Here is a 15,084-nt window from a genome sequence, read left to right as displayed (position 1 = left end):
TTTTCACTATAAGTGTAGCCCGAAGCCCCGATACATTCGGGAGGACGAGCAAGCATCATCAACCATGACCACTCCCCACACCGTGGGGTAAGTGATCATTAGGTCCGAGAATCATGTGCCATAAGCAAACACCTAAACCTAAAAAGGGCAGGCTTCTGCATTTCTCCGGCTCCGTTTTCTGCCGTCGTAATTTCGAGATTCGAGAGGGCACCATTCCATCAAGGACTCCAATAATCAAAGAAACTGTATTGAGTGGTCTGGATAGAGTCTGGGGAGTTTGAAGAGTAAATCTCGATATTTTAATTGTTTTTGAGGCTATATTAGTTTCGCCAGGAGCTGAAGACTCCACGACAAATATCGTCTTCTTCTGATGGTCGAGAAGAACTATATCTGACTTATTTGCATGATTATTATTATTATTAGGTTTCATTATTATATTGCTATGTAGATGAAAAAAAAATTAATTCGAATCAAACTTGCTGAAATCACTGATGAAATGTTTCATGATCATCTCCATGAAACATTCATAGTTTCCTGTGTTCGAGAGATATTTTATTTACAGCTGCACTAACCATTTTGATAAAAAATGCTGAGTAATGAAAGTCAATAGATGAGTCGAAAGAGCTTTTTCAATTGCACGTTTCTACATCAGAAAAATATCGGAAGAAGTAAATAGTTACCAGGTTATTTTTATTTTTGTCTTAGTGTCTACTTTTTATTTAATTTGTGTCAGACATAAACTGCAATTTCCGTAGTGTGGCAATAGAATACAATCGGTCTCTTTGGATGAATGATTGAGAAATTTTCACAATGTCATTCGAAAATAGGTTGTGCTTGATTTGAAAATGAAATGTGTTCAATTTTTTAAAATTCAAAACGTAGGTTGAATAACACTTTGAGGTGAGATTTTTACTTAATACTTTCAGTCCATAATAGCTTACTTAGACATGGTCAGTCATAACTCAATATCTACATCAGGCTACAACGTGAAATGAAATTAAAATAAAATAAAAATAAGCAAAACACTGAAAATTGAACAATTGACAAATTGAATAAATAATTGAAAAAGATTTCTAGCCATTAAATATTTACATATGTTGCGTATATCTACGGTAGCTTGGCTGGATGCGTCGGTGGACCTATAAATAGTTATCTGTCGGAGGAACAGTAGAAACGTCGTGAAGTAACTTGGTTTGAAATCTTTTTTAATCATTCATTCAATTTTCTAATTGTTCAATTTTAATTTTTTTGCTGGTTTTTATTTTATTGCTATTTCATTTCACGGTGTATTGCTTGATAGAATTGTTATTTTTAGATGTTCATTTCAATTTTTAATTTTATTTCTTCTTTCAGAGATTTTGAATTATATTATATCATAATAGACAATGGAAGTTTGAACTAGTAAAATTCATCATGAAACATTGTTAACCACTTTCAAACAAACTTATTACTTTTTCTGAATCTTGATACAGATTTAAGTTGATTTTACGAGATTTTCACAAATGACACCACAGGCCTAACAGACAAATTAGTATTATGGAAATATATTTTGGGTGGTTGTGGAGTCATAATTTATTGCGTTCATGATTTCCAGTCAGTACCAACTCTATTGACTTTGTTTCCTTCACTTTTCATGTACAGGGCCTTCCAACAGGGACTTCCGAACTTTGACAATTGGCCATCTTGTTGAAGCTACATCTGTTAAATCACTTGTCATATATTCATTCTTGTTTTGCCAAATCACCATGGGCAGATAAAGCATTCAAAAACACATGCGAATAATACAATTGTTTTATCAAAATGAGTGTTCTGTCCGGGCAACGTACCGCACGCTCCGTTCATTTTACGGTCGTCATAATCGTCCTACCGAGAGGACTATTCGCAATGTAGTGAATGAATTTGAGTCCTCTGGTTCAGTAAACGATCGACGAACACCCGTACGTCGAGAAAACGCAAGAACTGCCAAAAAAATCGCTGTGAGAATGTGCAGGAGAATCCGAGGCAGTCGATTTCGCGTCTATCACAAGAACTCGGCCTTTCGCAGACCACAACTTGGCGAATTTTGCGTCGTGCACCCGTACAAAATTCAGCTGATCCAGAAACTGAAGGTGCACGACCATAGACAACGACGTGTGTTTGCTGAATGGGCTCTGGAGTAGTTGGCAACTGAACCTAATTTTTATTCAAAAATCTTCTTCAGCGATGAGGCTCAATTCTGGATGAAAAACAAACCACATTGTCGAATTTGGGACGATATGAATCCACATTCGATCCTAGAGCGTCCAATGCATCCCGAGAAAGTCACTGTTTGGTGTGGATTTTGGGCTGGCGGCGTTATCGTTTCATATTTCTTTGAGAACGACGTTGGTCAGGCCATCACTGTCAACGGCGAACACTATAGGTCAATGATTACCAACGTCTTGTGGCCTGAATTGGATGATTTGGACACCAAAGACATGTGGTTTCAACAGAACGGCGCTACGTGCCACACCGCTCATGCCACATTGAATTTTTTGCACGAACGATTTGAGGGTATATTCATCTCACGTAGAGGTGATGCATACTGGCCACTGATATCGTGTGATTTGACTCCATCAGACTTTTCCTTGTGAGGTTTTTTCAAGTCGCAGGTGTATGCGAATAGGTCTTCCAAACGAATGAAAAATTTCGATGATATCTCACACACACTTTTATTTAAATTCAAAGCTAGGAAGCGCTTAATGAAAGACCCTATATTAAAATATCGTAGGATTAGAAAATCCAGGATTTTCTCAATTCAATCTTTTTTGGCTATAGCAATCACTGGTCAACCTTGGTTCACTCTCGTAAAAATCATATTATTATCAGTTTATTTCTGTATAATCGATTTTGCAATTCTCATTTCCTCATCAAACTGAATTCCATGAACAAGTTTAGACTTCAATATAATCAATAGTATAATATATTCAATATATTATTCAATATATTGATGAGTTGATGAGTATAAAGATAGATCATTTAATACCGCCAGATTGGAGAAATATATTTTTGGAGTTTCTTTTGTAACGAAGTTACTATTTTCCCCAGTAGTACGTCAGGTAGAATTAGCTTTTATTTTATGTTTATATTATTGCTCCGTTATTTATTTGACCCCGACTGAATGAATACCTTCCTCGATCAAATTGCCACTCTATCGCGATAGAAATTCCAGGTTGCCAATGAGAATTGCCACTCTATAGCGATAGAATACCGTACTATGCCGGGTCGCCAACGAGATTCGAAAAGTATACGTTATTTGTTAATACACCGTACCACCGATGGAGGGCACAATTCTCCCATCACCAGACACCGCCGTAGAACGTAGAACTTTATTTCAAATAATATCGAGAGCATCTACCAATCCGCGAGTTGAACACAAATAAAAAAGTACATATTGTTCTATTAGACATCTCGAAGGTCTTCGACTGTGTTTGGCACGAAGGTCTTCTGCACAAATTAAACGCGTTCGACCTACCTCGGGGCCTCGTCCGGTAGATCGGGTCCTTCCTGAAAGACAGGACATTTCAGGTTAGAGTAGAGGGATCTCTGTCTGATAACAGAGATATCCTTGCTGGAGTGCCACAGGGGGCCGTGCTCTCTCCGACGTTGTACTCACTTTACACCAGTGACCTTCCGAGGCCCGAGCGTGTGAAGATATCTCTTTACGCCGATAACACGGCTATCCTCTTATCTTCCACGTGTCGGGAGCTCTCGGTGTCGTCTATATGCAACGTGCATTGGACGATCTTGAGCGCTGGTACCTTGATTGGAAGATCCGAGTGAACCCGGATAAGACTCAGGCAATAACCATGGGAAGACTGAAGTCTTCTCCGGCCAGAAAAGTGAGAATCTCTGGAAGGGAGATTAACTGGCAAGAGCGGGTAAAGTACCTCCGCCTTCTAATAGACCGTAGGCTCACTTGGAACCCGCACATAACGTGCGTCAAATCAAAGATCGAAGGTCGGATAGCACGTCTGTACCCTCTGATAAACAGAAAATCAAAAATGAGTCTAAAAAACAAAATTACTATCTTCAATACGATGTTTAAGTCTGTCATCATGTATGCTTCAGGCGTCTGGGGACAAGCGGCTCCGTCCAACATTTCCATTCTGGAAAGGTTACAAAACAAGCAAATAAGGATGATTGTGAGTGCTCCTTGGTTCGTGCGGAATGAAGCCATCCGCAAAGATTTGCAGCTGCCTTCCATTCGGCAGTCCATCCAGTCGAGAAATCAGAGAGTTTTCGATGGTGCAGAAACTCATGAAAACCCATTAGTCAGGGAAGCTATGGATTAGACGATTAGACGACCCCTCCCGATATAGAAGGCTTCGACACTCTGTCGAATGAGGCCCCTATATCTTCCGATGAAAGATGAACAACGTTTTCATCCAATTCACCCCAGCCAGGCAGGGGTACACCGTGACGGGCGGTACTGATGTCTGAGGACATTCATGCCGCCATACCATTAACACCCACATCAGTTATGACCCGTTTGTCCTTCTGGCAAACATCAGTTCAAAGGGTAAGGGAGCCAGGCTCCAACCTGACTAAATTCAAGATGGATTTCGAGAGAGCATCTACCAAGGCAGATCAGTTTGAGTCTCAGTTCGAGTTCCAGGACCAGTTCCAGCTCCGTTCGAGTCCTAACCCCGATAAAGGCAAACCGATAGACAAATAAATAGTAGGTACCCAGGATTCGAACCCAGGACGGCAATTAAAGCCTGCCGTACTGTCTACAGTTGATTAAGTCAATACCGTAGAGACCCCTGGTGTATTAACTTCTTCACTGACGCTGCCCGGAGCACGTGGAGCACACCACGCCGAAAGCTGGCGCCCGAGACAATCCGTGACCTGAACTCGGCGTCAAAGTGACCCGTAACGCGTAAAAAGCGTTACAAATTTGGCGCCCGAGCGGGGACCGATTTTATGGTATACAGAGGCCGTTGATTACCGAAAGTTGAGAGAAAACCGATTAGGAGGAGAAACAATAAATCCGGGAAGTTACATCACCAAAACCGATTGGAAACGCTGCCGGAGGTGAAATTACCTCGAAATACATCGAAATATGTCGAAACCGCCAAACTGTCATTTTGACAGATTTTCAAACTGACCCTGCGACTCCTCGTTCAATAGGTTTTCAAGTACGCAGAAGCGATTTCCACCACCCATTCATCGATTGGAAGTACCGTAGCCAAGATAGGAACCGACCAGTGAGCTAGTGAGTACCGAACTGTGGAATAAAACAACATATACGTTCTCCGTGTTTATGAAAGATGTCTGAAAATGAATCTGAAGCACCAGAGGACCCGGCCAGCAATACAGGAAGTACCGCCGACCTGAATCCTCCAGGAGAAAGCAGTCCCGCCGACACCCGAGTCGGATGGATATACCTACTGAGGAAAGACGAGCTCGACGCCGAACTGACAAAGTTCCGACTCGCGACTACTGGAACCGTAGACGAGAAACGTCGGCGTCTGATCGAGTTTATACGAGAGGGCCCAGCTTCACCTACTTCGACTACCATGACACCGTTCGTACTTCCCACCATGGTTGCAGGCACGATCGTTACCGCCACGCCACCGACCATCACAGTGACGAATACCGGTGGACAAACCCTACCAAGCCTTCTTCATGGGACGTTGGTAGGAAGCCAGTCTAACCAGCCCCAGCCCGGTGTTTCACTCAGCCCCATGCTGCCGCCTTTGAGGACCAAAGACTGGCAGATATCTTTCGATGGAAGCCAGCCAGAATCATCTGCTATATCCCCGAGAACAGCAGTTCCGCTCCCGAAGACGCCGGAGCTCACGGTAGAACAGCCGAAAGACCGATCACACGATATTGTAACCTCGTCTCCCATACGCTCCGACTCTGGGTCAAGCAGCCCCCTCCACTCATATTTCGTGGAACATCCGGAGAAAAATCCGTTTGACTATAGATTCTGGACGGCCGAGCATTTACAGGAAGCTGCGAGGGAGAACCAACTTGCGCCGCCCAAGCCGTTGCCGGTCTACCTACCGGTAGACAAGGAATTGTGTTGGCGATGTGGTCTACTAGGGCACAACCGGAGTAATTGTACACGAAGAGTTCCGGTACTCTTCTGTTCCCGCTGTGGGTTAAAGGACGTCCTGTCCCGGGATTGTTTGTGCGACAACCCACCGCTACATCCCACCAAACGTTTACGTGTCGGTACTACCAGGAACAGCGCTTCTTTTCATTAGTTGTCCCGTAAAAAGTGTCACAGACGTACTTACCCCTTAAATAAAGGGTTCGGCCGTTGAAAGAGGTAGGCACCTGAGCGGTTTTCTTTGTTTTTTTTATTATTCTCGGAAGATATTTTGTTCCTTTGTTTATGCCACGTAAATTTACTTAGAAAAAAATATGTTAGTTGACACATTTTTTTTTCCGAAGTGGGAAGGGTGTGTAACGAAGTTACTATTTTCCCCAATAGTACGTCAGGTAGAATTAGCTTTTATTTTATGTTTATATTATTGCTCCGTTATTTATTTGACCCCGACTGAATGAATACCTTCCTCGATCAAATTGCCACTCTATCGCGATAGAAATCCCAGGTCGCCAATGCGAATTGCCACTCTATAGCGATAGAATACCGTACTATGCCGGGTCGCCAACGAGATTTGAAAAGTATACGTTATTTGTTAATACACCGTACCACCGATGGAGGGCACAATTCTCCCATCACCGGACACCGCCGTAGAACTTTATTTCAAATAATATCGAGAGCATCTACCAAGGCAGATCAGATGAGTTTAGTCTGAGTCTCAGTTTGAGTTCCAGGTCCAGTTCCAGCTCCGTTCGAGTCCTAACCCCGATAAAGGCAAACCGATAGACAAATAAACAGCAGGTACCCAGGATTCGAACCCAGGACGGCAATTAAAGCCTGCCGTACTGGCTACAGTTGATTTAGTCAATACCATAGAGACCCCTGGTGTATTACCTTCTTCATTGACGCTGCCCGGAGCACGTGGAGCAGCACACCACGCCGAAAGCTGGCGCCCGAGGCAACCCGTGACCTGAACTCGGCGTCAAAGTGACCCGTATCGCGTAAAGAGCGTTACACTTTATAATCTTTGAAGTTACTATGACAGTTTTTCGGTGGTAGAGATTGATTTAACATAGTGATAAATCCAATATAAAGTACACGAATTTTTCATTTTGAAATTGTAGATATCATTCGTCACCTGGAGGTGAACTTACCTTTGAGATTGATTTGACAGCTGTCTCCAGTATACCACTGGAAACACTCACAGAGCACTTCATTTCCACCTCTTGAATAGCAGGTGCCATGGTAACTACACCTCTCACATCCGACTTGTTCCGCAGAACACAATCTTCCCGGATATACCATGTTCTCAGATAAATCTGAGAAACCTTCTTTACAGCTACAGGTGTATGTTCCTCTCAAGTTGAAACAATGTGCATTCTCTGAACAATCGTTGAAAGAGGGGAAAGAGCATTCGTCGAAGTCGTCGGCTTTGAGCACGTCTGTAGGTGAAGCAAAAATGTCGGTTCCGCCTAAGCTGTGGTTGTTACTTTTCAAATACTTCTGGAAAATGTCCATCAGCCTATCTTCTTCGATATTATCGGACAATTGGAGATAAAATTTGCTGACGATGCCTTTTGGATCTGGTTCGAAAGAGTTCACTTTCACTCCGTGAAATATGTCTCTCAGATCAGACTGCATGACCATTCTGTTCAATCCCTCACGAGTTGCTTGAGCAAATTTGTTGAATTCCGTTGAATTCGAGTCTTTCAAATCATCATAAAAATGAAGCATGTCCCTTCCGATTCTTTCCAAGGTGATATTCAATTCATATGTGTAAGTTGCTGAAAAAATAAAATGATACATTGTGATTTCGGCCAACAAATAAATTTCATAATATATTTTGCGAAAATAGATGGTGATATAAATTTCTGCTGTAGATAACTAAAATAATCAACAGGGAAATGTAGTGTATTTTATTTATTAAATACTGTTTAGATGTACATGATTTTTAGTTTTGCCTTCCTGAAATACGTACTTGATTTAGGTGGAACGTTTGTTGAATGGAAATAATTGATACGAAGTAATAATATCTTGCACTCTGTTGATTTTGAACCACTGTATTTCAAAAACTGTTTATAAAGCTGTGAAAATAGTTATTTCTTTTGATATGTTATTTGGTATTCATTTGATGAATTCATAATCAGGAGGAAATTTGTCGATTCTATTATTGAAGAAGAGTAGACAGTTATGGAAAAAGTTTAACAGAAAAGACGTACAAAAGCAAATAATACGGTAAAAAACGTATTTGTAATCTTTTAGATGTAATTATCATGATCAAAAAACAGTCGCTTGAATAAAAATGTATAAAATATATTATTGATAATAATATAATAATTCATATCATACCATATTTTTTTTATTTTGAAAAAATCTAATAATGCTAATTTTACACTTTTTCAAAATCATTTTCGACATCATAAATGAATAATACTTACGCAAGCACGGTCTATCGGGAAACATCCTAGCAAATCCAGGTCTGCAGACACATCTCATAATTCCTTCCAATTTTTGACAAAGTTCATTCCTTGATGGTTTACATTCGGGCTCACACCTATCCTTAGCTTTTCCTTCTTTTTCTCGTGGATGGTTGGCAATCAAAATACCGCCCAGTAAAACGTTATTCACTTTATTAGTTGCTATCATTTCATCTCGTTCCTGGATTTCAAAGGTACTGTTTGGAACTTGAATTATACTTTTGGTATTTTTGTCAGATATTACCACTAAGATTGATTCATTCGCATCTGCTTGATCCTTCTCATTAGGAATTGTTGGTGGGGGAGTTTCGTGAATAATGATGTCAAGATCATTATCACTGTCGTTTGTTATAAAATTCAAAGTTGAACTAGAAGCGCTAAGACCTGTTTTCGCGATATTGGGTTTTATCTGAATAGAGGGATATGGACTGCCGTATACTTCTGGAGGATATAAAGAATTGCCCTGTTGAATTGTTGTGGTAACTGTTTCTATGATATTCGTCGGCTTCACCAAAGTATGAACTTCGGTAATAGTATCGATGATTGTTTTTCTTTCTGTAGTTGTTATCAATATAGTTGACGTAGATGGCTTCTTCATGCCATGTGATTTCACCACTGTTGTTTTAGTGATAGTTACCGTGGCCGTTTTCATGTGGGTGATATATTTGGTGGGAACTGTTTTTATTCCAATCGAGGTTATAGACGGAATTCTATTTGTAGTTGAAACAGACGTAGAATCATCACTGATTTTTATTTCGTTTCCAGCATGATGAACACCTTTCGATGCAATATCTGTTGTATTGAGAATTGAATGAATTTCAAAGTCACGTGTTGGTATACCACTTTCTATCGCTGAAAGATCGGATATATCATTCGTGAACAATGCAGTTTTTTCTGTAGCCGGTGTATTGAAGAAAATCTCTGATGCAGCGAGCTCGACACTTTGATCTCTCTCGATAATTTTCACATTCTTCCAAGTACTTGGAGGCTCTTCACTTTCATTAAAATTCAGATTTGGTTTTCCAATGATAACTTCCATAGGAGGCTTGATCCTAATCGATGGTGTAGGTTTAATAACATTTTGTTCTGTCATATAGTCTGTTAGACTAGTTCTATTTGTCAGATTCGAGTTATAAAATGGATATACAGGTCTTTTCTTTGTTGTTGACCAAGTTGTTGTTGTGATGACTTTGTAATTTGGTATCCGTGTCAATGGTCTTCTGGTTGTGGTATATTTGTACTTTTGTGTTGTTGAACTTGGTACTGGTACCATCTGAACTTTAGGGATATCGATTTCCATTGAAACTAAAGGTTTAAACGTTGTGTTTGGTAACATGTTTGATATGAGAGGGGGTGGATTCATACCTAAAACTTCCTCATCCATTGTCCGTACTGGAGGAGGTACCAGTTCTTTGAGGGAATTTGATGTATATGTTTTTTCTGTTGAAGATAAAATTTTCATTTTTATAGAACCATTCTCTTTACTAGGAGCTTTCACTATTTCATTAATGTGTGGTAGTACTGATGGAGGAGGTTTCAAAACTTCCATGTCTGATATATCACTTGCAGGATTATCTGGTAATGTTATTTCACCAGTATTCAAATCGGATGTCACCAAGTCATCCGATAACGTGGATTTAGTGATGGGTTTTCGAATTTTATTGGAATATTTTTCTGTTGTGATTTGTGTGACATTTTTATTGAATGTTGGAACATGGTCATCTAAAACGATTGCTTTCTCTGCTTGGGTATTAACTGGAATCATATTAGATTGCGATTTCTCAGAATTTTCAGGAATGTCAATGGGAATATCAATCGGCAATGACGTTACACTGGGTCTCACATTTTCATGTTGAACCGATCCAGTTGGGATTTCTGGCTTATGGGCATAATTGAAAAAGTCTTTTTTATTAGCTTCCGTCTCATCAATGAAAATAAGTACTGGTTTTTGGAGATTAGTTGCACTCGTAGATGAAATGGATTGATGAATTTTTGAACCCAAATTATTATAACCGGAGTGTGATCTGTTTGGTTTATCATACGAGGAAACTGGTTTGAATCTATCATCAAAACCATAGTCAGGTTTGGAATTCGAAGATTTATTTTTACTATGTCCGTGTGAGAATTGAGAACCACTAATAATAGTTTTATGAGATTGTGGTTTAGCAACGAACTGACTACCAGCTACCACAAATACTTTCGAACTAGTAGCTTCAGAAACTCCTGGAGTGGTGCCTTTGGATTTTGAGAAATTATTGTTACCTTTCACATTTGTTTCTGTGAAGGAAATCCGATTTGCGCTAACGAAATTCGTTTCAGATGGTTTCATTTGAATTTTTTCTTTATGAACGGTCCTTTTGGTATCTGGTTTGGATGTAACGAATGGTCTCGGATTTTGAGTCATAACAGGAATTTGAATATTAATATTTTTGTCATAGTATGGAACATATTCATCATTTGGAAATCGAACAGTATTATTCGAGGAATAAGGATTTTTCTGAGCTTCAAGAATCTCTGTGGGGACTTCTCCTGGTAGTAGTGGTCTACTATTTGATTCCTGAACAACTTCACCATCTTCGTTTTCTAGATCATCATCTCGGTGATAACCTACCTTTAAGTCAGTACTAGAATATGCCGACGAATTTGATTGCGTCCTAATATGGGAATGATATTCTGGAAGACTATTGGGTATTTCAATATTTTGATAATGAGATACGTCAAATTTGTTAGGAGCAGGGTACGGTATAGCATAACTTGGATAATGCAAATTGAATTGCTCATTAAGAGGTACCTCTGAAACCGGTAATGACGTTTGCGGTCTCTTTATCGGCGGGCGTTTTGTCCAAGTATTTTGAACTAATGGTGGAGGAGTCATGTACTGTATCAAGTCTGAATTATAAATTCTAGGCGGTTTAAGCCACCACTGGCTTCTTTCTGGGATAGACGGAATTCTTGTTATGTTTTGTGGTTTTGAAATTGGTGTATGGTCAGGAGTTATTTGTTCTGATACTCCTACTGCTTGATGGCCAGCAACATCATTCACTTGTATTTTGTAATTTTGATTTTTTTGGTGTAGAATATTGCCAGGGAGACTACTTCCGTGATTGGGTTTATGGTCATAAGAAGCATCTTCTTCATTCACGTATCCATTTTGATATGTATAATGAACAGTACTGGGAACTCTATAATCAGGCTTACGTTTATCATTTTCGTATGCATGTTGATATTGCTGATCAACAGGACTTAGAGTTTTATGATCTGGCGTATGGATATAAGACGTATCTTTATCGTTAACGTATCCATTTTGATATTTATGATGAAAATCGTTGGAAGTTTTGTGATTAGGCCTGTGGATATAGGACATATCTTCATCATTATTGTAACCGTATTGATTTTTATGCTCAGCATTGCTGGGAGTTTTATATTCAGGCGTTTGAATATAAGACAAATCTTTATCATCAACGTGTCCATGTTGGTATTTATAATCAACAACACTAGGAGTTCTATGCTCTGTAGTATGGAAATAAGGCGTATCTTTGTTATTTAAGTTTGCATTCTGATATTGATAATAAATAGCATTGGATTCAGGTTTTGAATGAACACTTTCATATTTATCGTTCTTAATATGCTTATTATTATTTCTATCATCTTCAACAACCTTGTGAGACGATTGTCTAAATACACTATCAGCATGATTTATTACGTGAGCATTGAAATCGTTTCCCTGATGCATCAAACCGAAAGAAATTGGTGGAACATTCAGACTGACTTCATGATTGTTTCCAATTGGTACATAAACACCATTTTGAATTTGTGAACGTGTAGGTTTGATGTTAATGTCCACATTCTGATTTTCACTTGTGACAGGGTCGATATTGATGAGTTGATTCTGGACTTTGATAAAACCATTCACCTGTTTCTGATCTACTGAGTCGCCCTGGTAAACAGAAGCTACCTGAGGAATGCCATTATCAAATTCTATTCCTGAAAACTCTGGTTCGGGATATGGAGAAGGATCATCAAAATATTGTCCGTTTCTATGTGGTTCTGTAGATCCACCGTATATCAAGGCAGTGGTTCTGTTGAACGGAAGGCTTACGAAAGCAACCTGACTAGGCTGAATATTGACTAGCAAAGGCTGACCGGTAGATCGTTCAACAATTTCTGGAAAAACTATCGGTTCGTTGATAATTGAGGGTTTTATACTGAAATCATTGATCAACGTAGCGGGTTCATTAGCGAAATGACTATGAGCATATAATGGGTAGGAGTGTTCCGCCATGGAATTGTAGTTTTGTTGTATAGTTCCTTGAAGGTTTTGATATTGGTGTTCAAGATTGCCTTCTTTGACTTTATATGCAGAATCATAATACTTTTGACTCTCAGCAGATACTTGCTTGTTTAGAGGTACCTTGAACTTGGTGCCATAGCTGGGTTCAATTGATTTTATTAGTGGATGTAGAAGGTTTTTTCTATTATTCAGAGAGCTGTGCATGGTTCCAGGCACAGGTGGTGGAGGACCGATGTAATCATCTTTATTTGGTGCATGAACTATATTTGGAACGGGTTTATTATGATCTATGCTTAAGATAGGTATATGTTTATATTCGTGACTTTTGTTTCTGAAGTTTTTCGGAACAGGAGGTGGTTTCATTCCTATTGGTGCACCATTATCCATTGTTATGTGATATAGAGGAATTGAAGGGATTCTAGGACCAATTCGACCTGGTTTTCCAACAATAACGTCCGAATGAGCAGTAATTATTTCTCCTGGTGAAATCGGTATTCCTCCATTCAAAAGAGGCGTTTCATGAGGTGTACTAGATATCTGTTTCGATGGGGAGTCGATCCAGTCAAAATTGGCAATATTTTGACTTTCCGCTATTTCAAAATCATCCGCTAGTCCTCCAACAGGTATGTAAATTGGAGATCTATTTTGTGAGTCATAAGAAGATTCTCCATTAGCTTTATGAATTACATCAGGGTTTTTGCCAATAGTAGATCCTGTCGTGATATTAATATCATTTCTTCTATTGGTTTTCAAATTAGTGCTGATCAAACCGGCCATAGCATTGAGAACAGGGGTCAAAACTTGCAAGCTGTTGATATTAATTGATGCTAAACCCAACAAATCTGATTGGGAGGAATCCGGCTTTTCAATTTTATTTACTGGTTCATCTTGTCCATTTTCGTATAGAATGTTGACAGGCTTTTGGGTCGGAGTTCGAGTTTTTATTTTATTTGTTTCTGTTTTGGTTTTTGATGGCAAAATATTATCGTAATTGGTTTTCATTTTACTCTTAGTGGATCGTTTGCTTTTATTTGGAGCTGTTGGTGACTCACTCACTTCGATAATCTCTGAACTCACGAGGGAAGCTAAGCTATTATTATCGTCAAGAGTTTTCAATTTTGAGCTCGTAGTTAGTATTGGTGTAGCTGTAAGTTGGGCAAATGGATCATCATCTATGAAAACAATCGTTGACCCTGTGATGATACTTGGTGAGGAAGATTCCAATGTAGTGGTTTCGCTTTGTATCTTCAGTTTTGGAATTTCAGTTTTCTCTATAGGCAATGTTTTGGTTGGTTCAATTCCGTTTTCACTTTTAGTAGCGAAAGCTGTTACCTCAAGTTTCTGTCCATTCAACAAAGTTGCAACAGTAATGACTGTGTTGTGACCTTCATCGAGGGAATTTTTGAACTCATTCAAGTATGATTCATCTAGAAGGTCTGGATTTATAACTTCAGTAATCAAATTTTCAACAACTTTAGTTCTCGAACTTATTACTGTTGGGGTGGCTTCGTTTCCTTCCTGAAGAAGGGTTGTGAAATAAGTGAAAGTGGTGAAATAAGACTTTGTTGCAAGAATCTGGAATTTCTCTAGACCACTAGACTCTCTCATATCTTCAAAAAAATCATTTTTGGCTGAAGAAATTGTGCTCTCAATGATATTATTGGTTTTCTTTGGCAGAAGATATAATTGTTCTGTTACAACATCACTTGATGTTGAAACATTCATCTGGACAACTTCCTTTCCATTCTCTATTAGTGTATTGTAGTACGTATATGTAACAAAGTATGTTTTGACAACATCTGTTGTGATATATGAGGAGATCGAGGAAGGATTCTCTTCCAAGTCTAAAGCTATATATGAAGTCATTACTGAAGTAGTTTGTGGTGGTACACTTTCTGTTATGACAACCTGAGTTACCACTTCTCTGGTACTAATAACTGAAGTTTTATCTCCCTCATATAATGTTTTTTCAAGACCAATTGTACTATAATAGGTATTGGTGTCTTTCATCGCTGAAATCGTTTCCGATGGTTGCAGGAGTGAAAGATAGTCATCAGGAGCAGTGACAGTATTTGTAACAGTATGTTCGGAAGAAAGGACCAGTGGCTGTTCACCATCTAAAATTGTATTTAGGTACGTATATGTTGTATGGAAGACCCCAACGGATAAATTTGGAAACTGAAATGTGAAATGAAATTTTTTTCATCAATAATAAAAGATTTCATAAGTACATCTTA

General features: G+C 39.1%; 1 protein-coding gene across 1 annotated transcript in view; it reads right to left on the bottom strand.

Annotated features, from left to right (window-relative positions):
- Positions 1-15,084, bottom strand: part of LOC111502168 (uncharacterized) — a 46,605-nt gene that overhangs the window by 22,289 nt on the left and 9,232 nt on the right. Inside the window, exons 4-5 of the mRNA XM_074184755.1 lie at positions 8,518-15,025; positions 7,234-7,863 (exon numbers count right to left, since the gene is read on the bottom strand). Of these exons, the coding sequence (XP_074040856.1) occupies positions 7,234-7,863; positions 8,518-15,025 (7,138 nt within the window). The remainder of the gene's footprint in view (positions 1-7,233; positions 7,864-8,517; positions 15,026-15,084) is intronic.

The sequence above is a fragment of the Leptinotarsa decemlineata genome, unplaced genomic scaffold (genome assembly GCF_025532065.1).
Source record: "Leptinotarsa decemlineata unplaced genomic scaffold, Ldec_3_MD MMD2_tig00026358_RagTag_RagTag, whole genome shotgun sequence".
NCBI lineage: Eukaryota > Metazoa > Arthropoda > Insecta > Coleoptera > Chrysomelidae > Leptinotarsa > Leptinotarsa decemlineata.
This window is presented reverse-complemented; position numbering and strand designations above follow the sequence as displayed.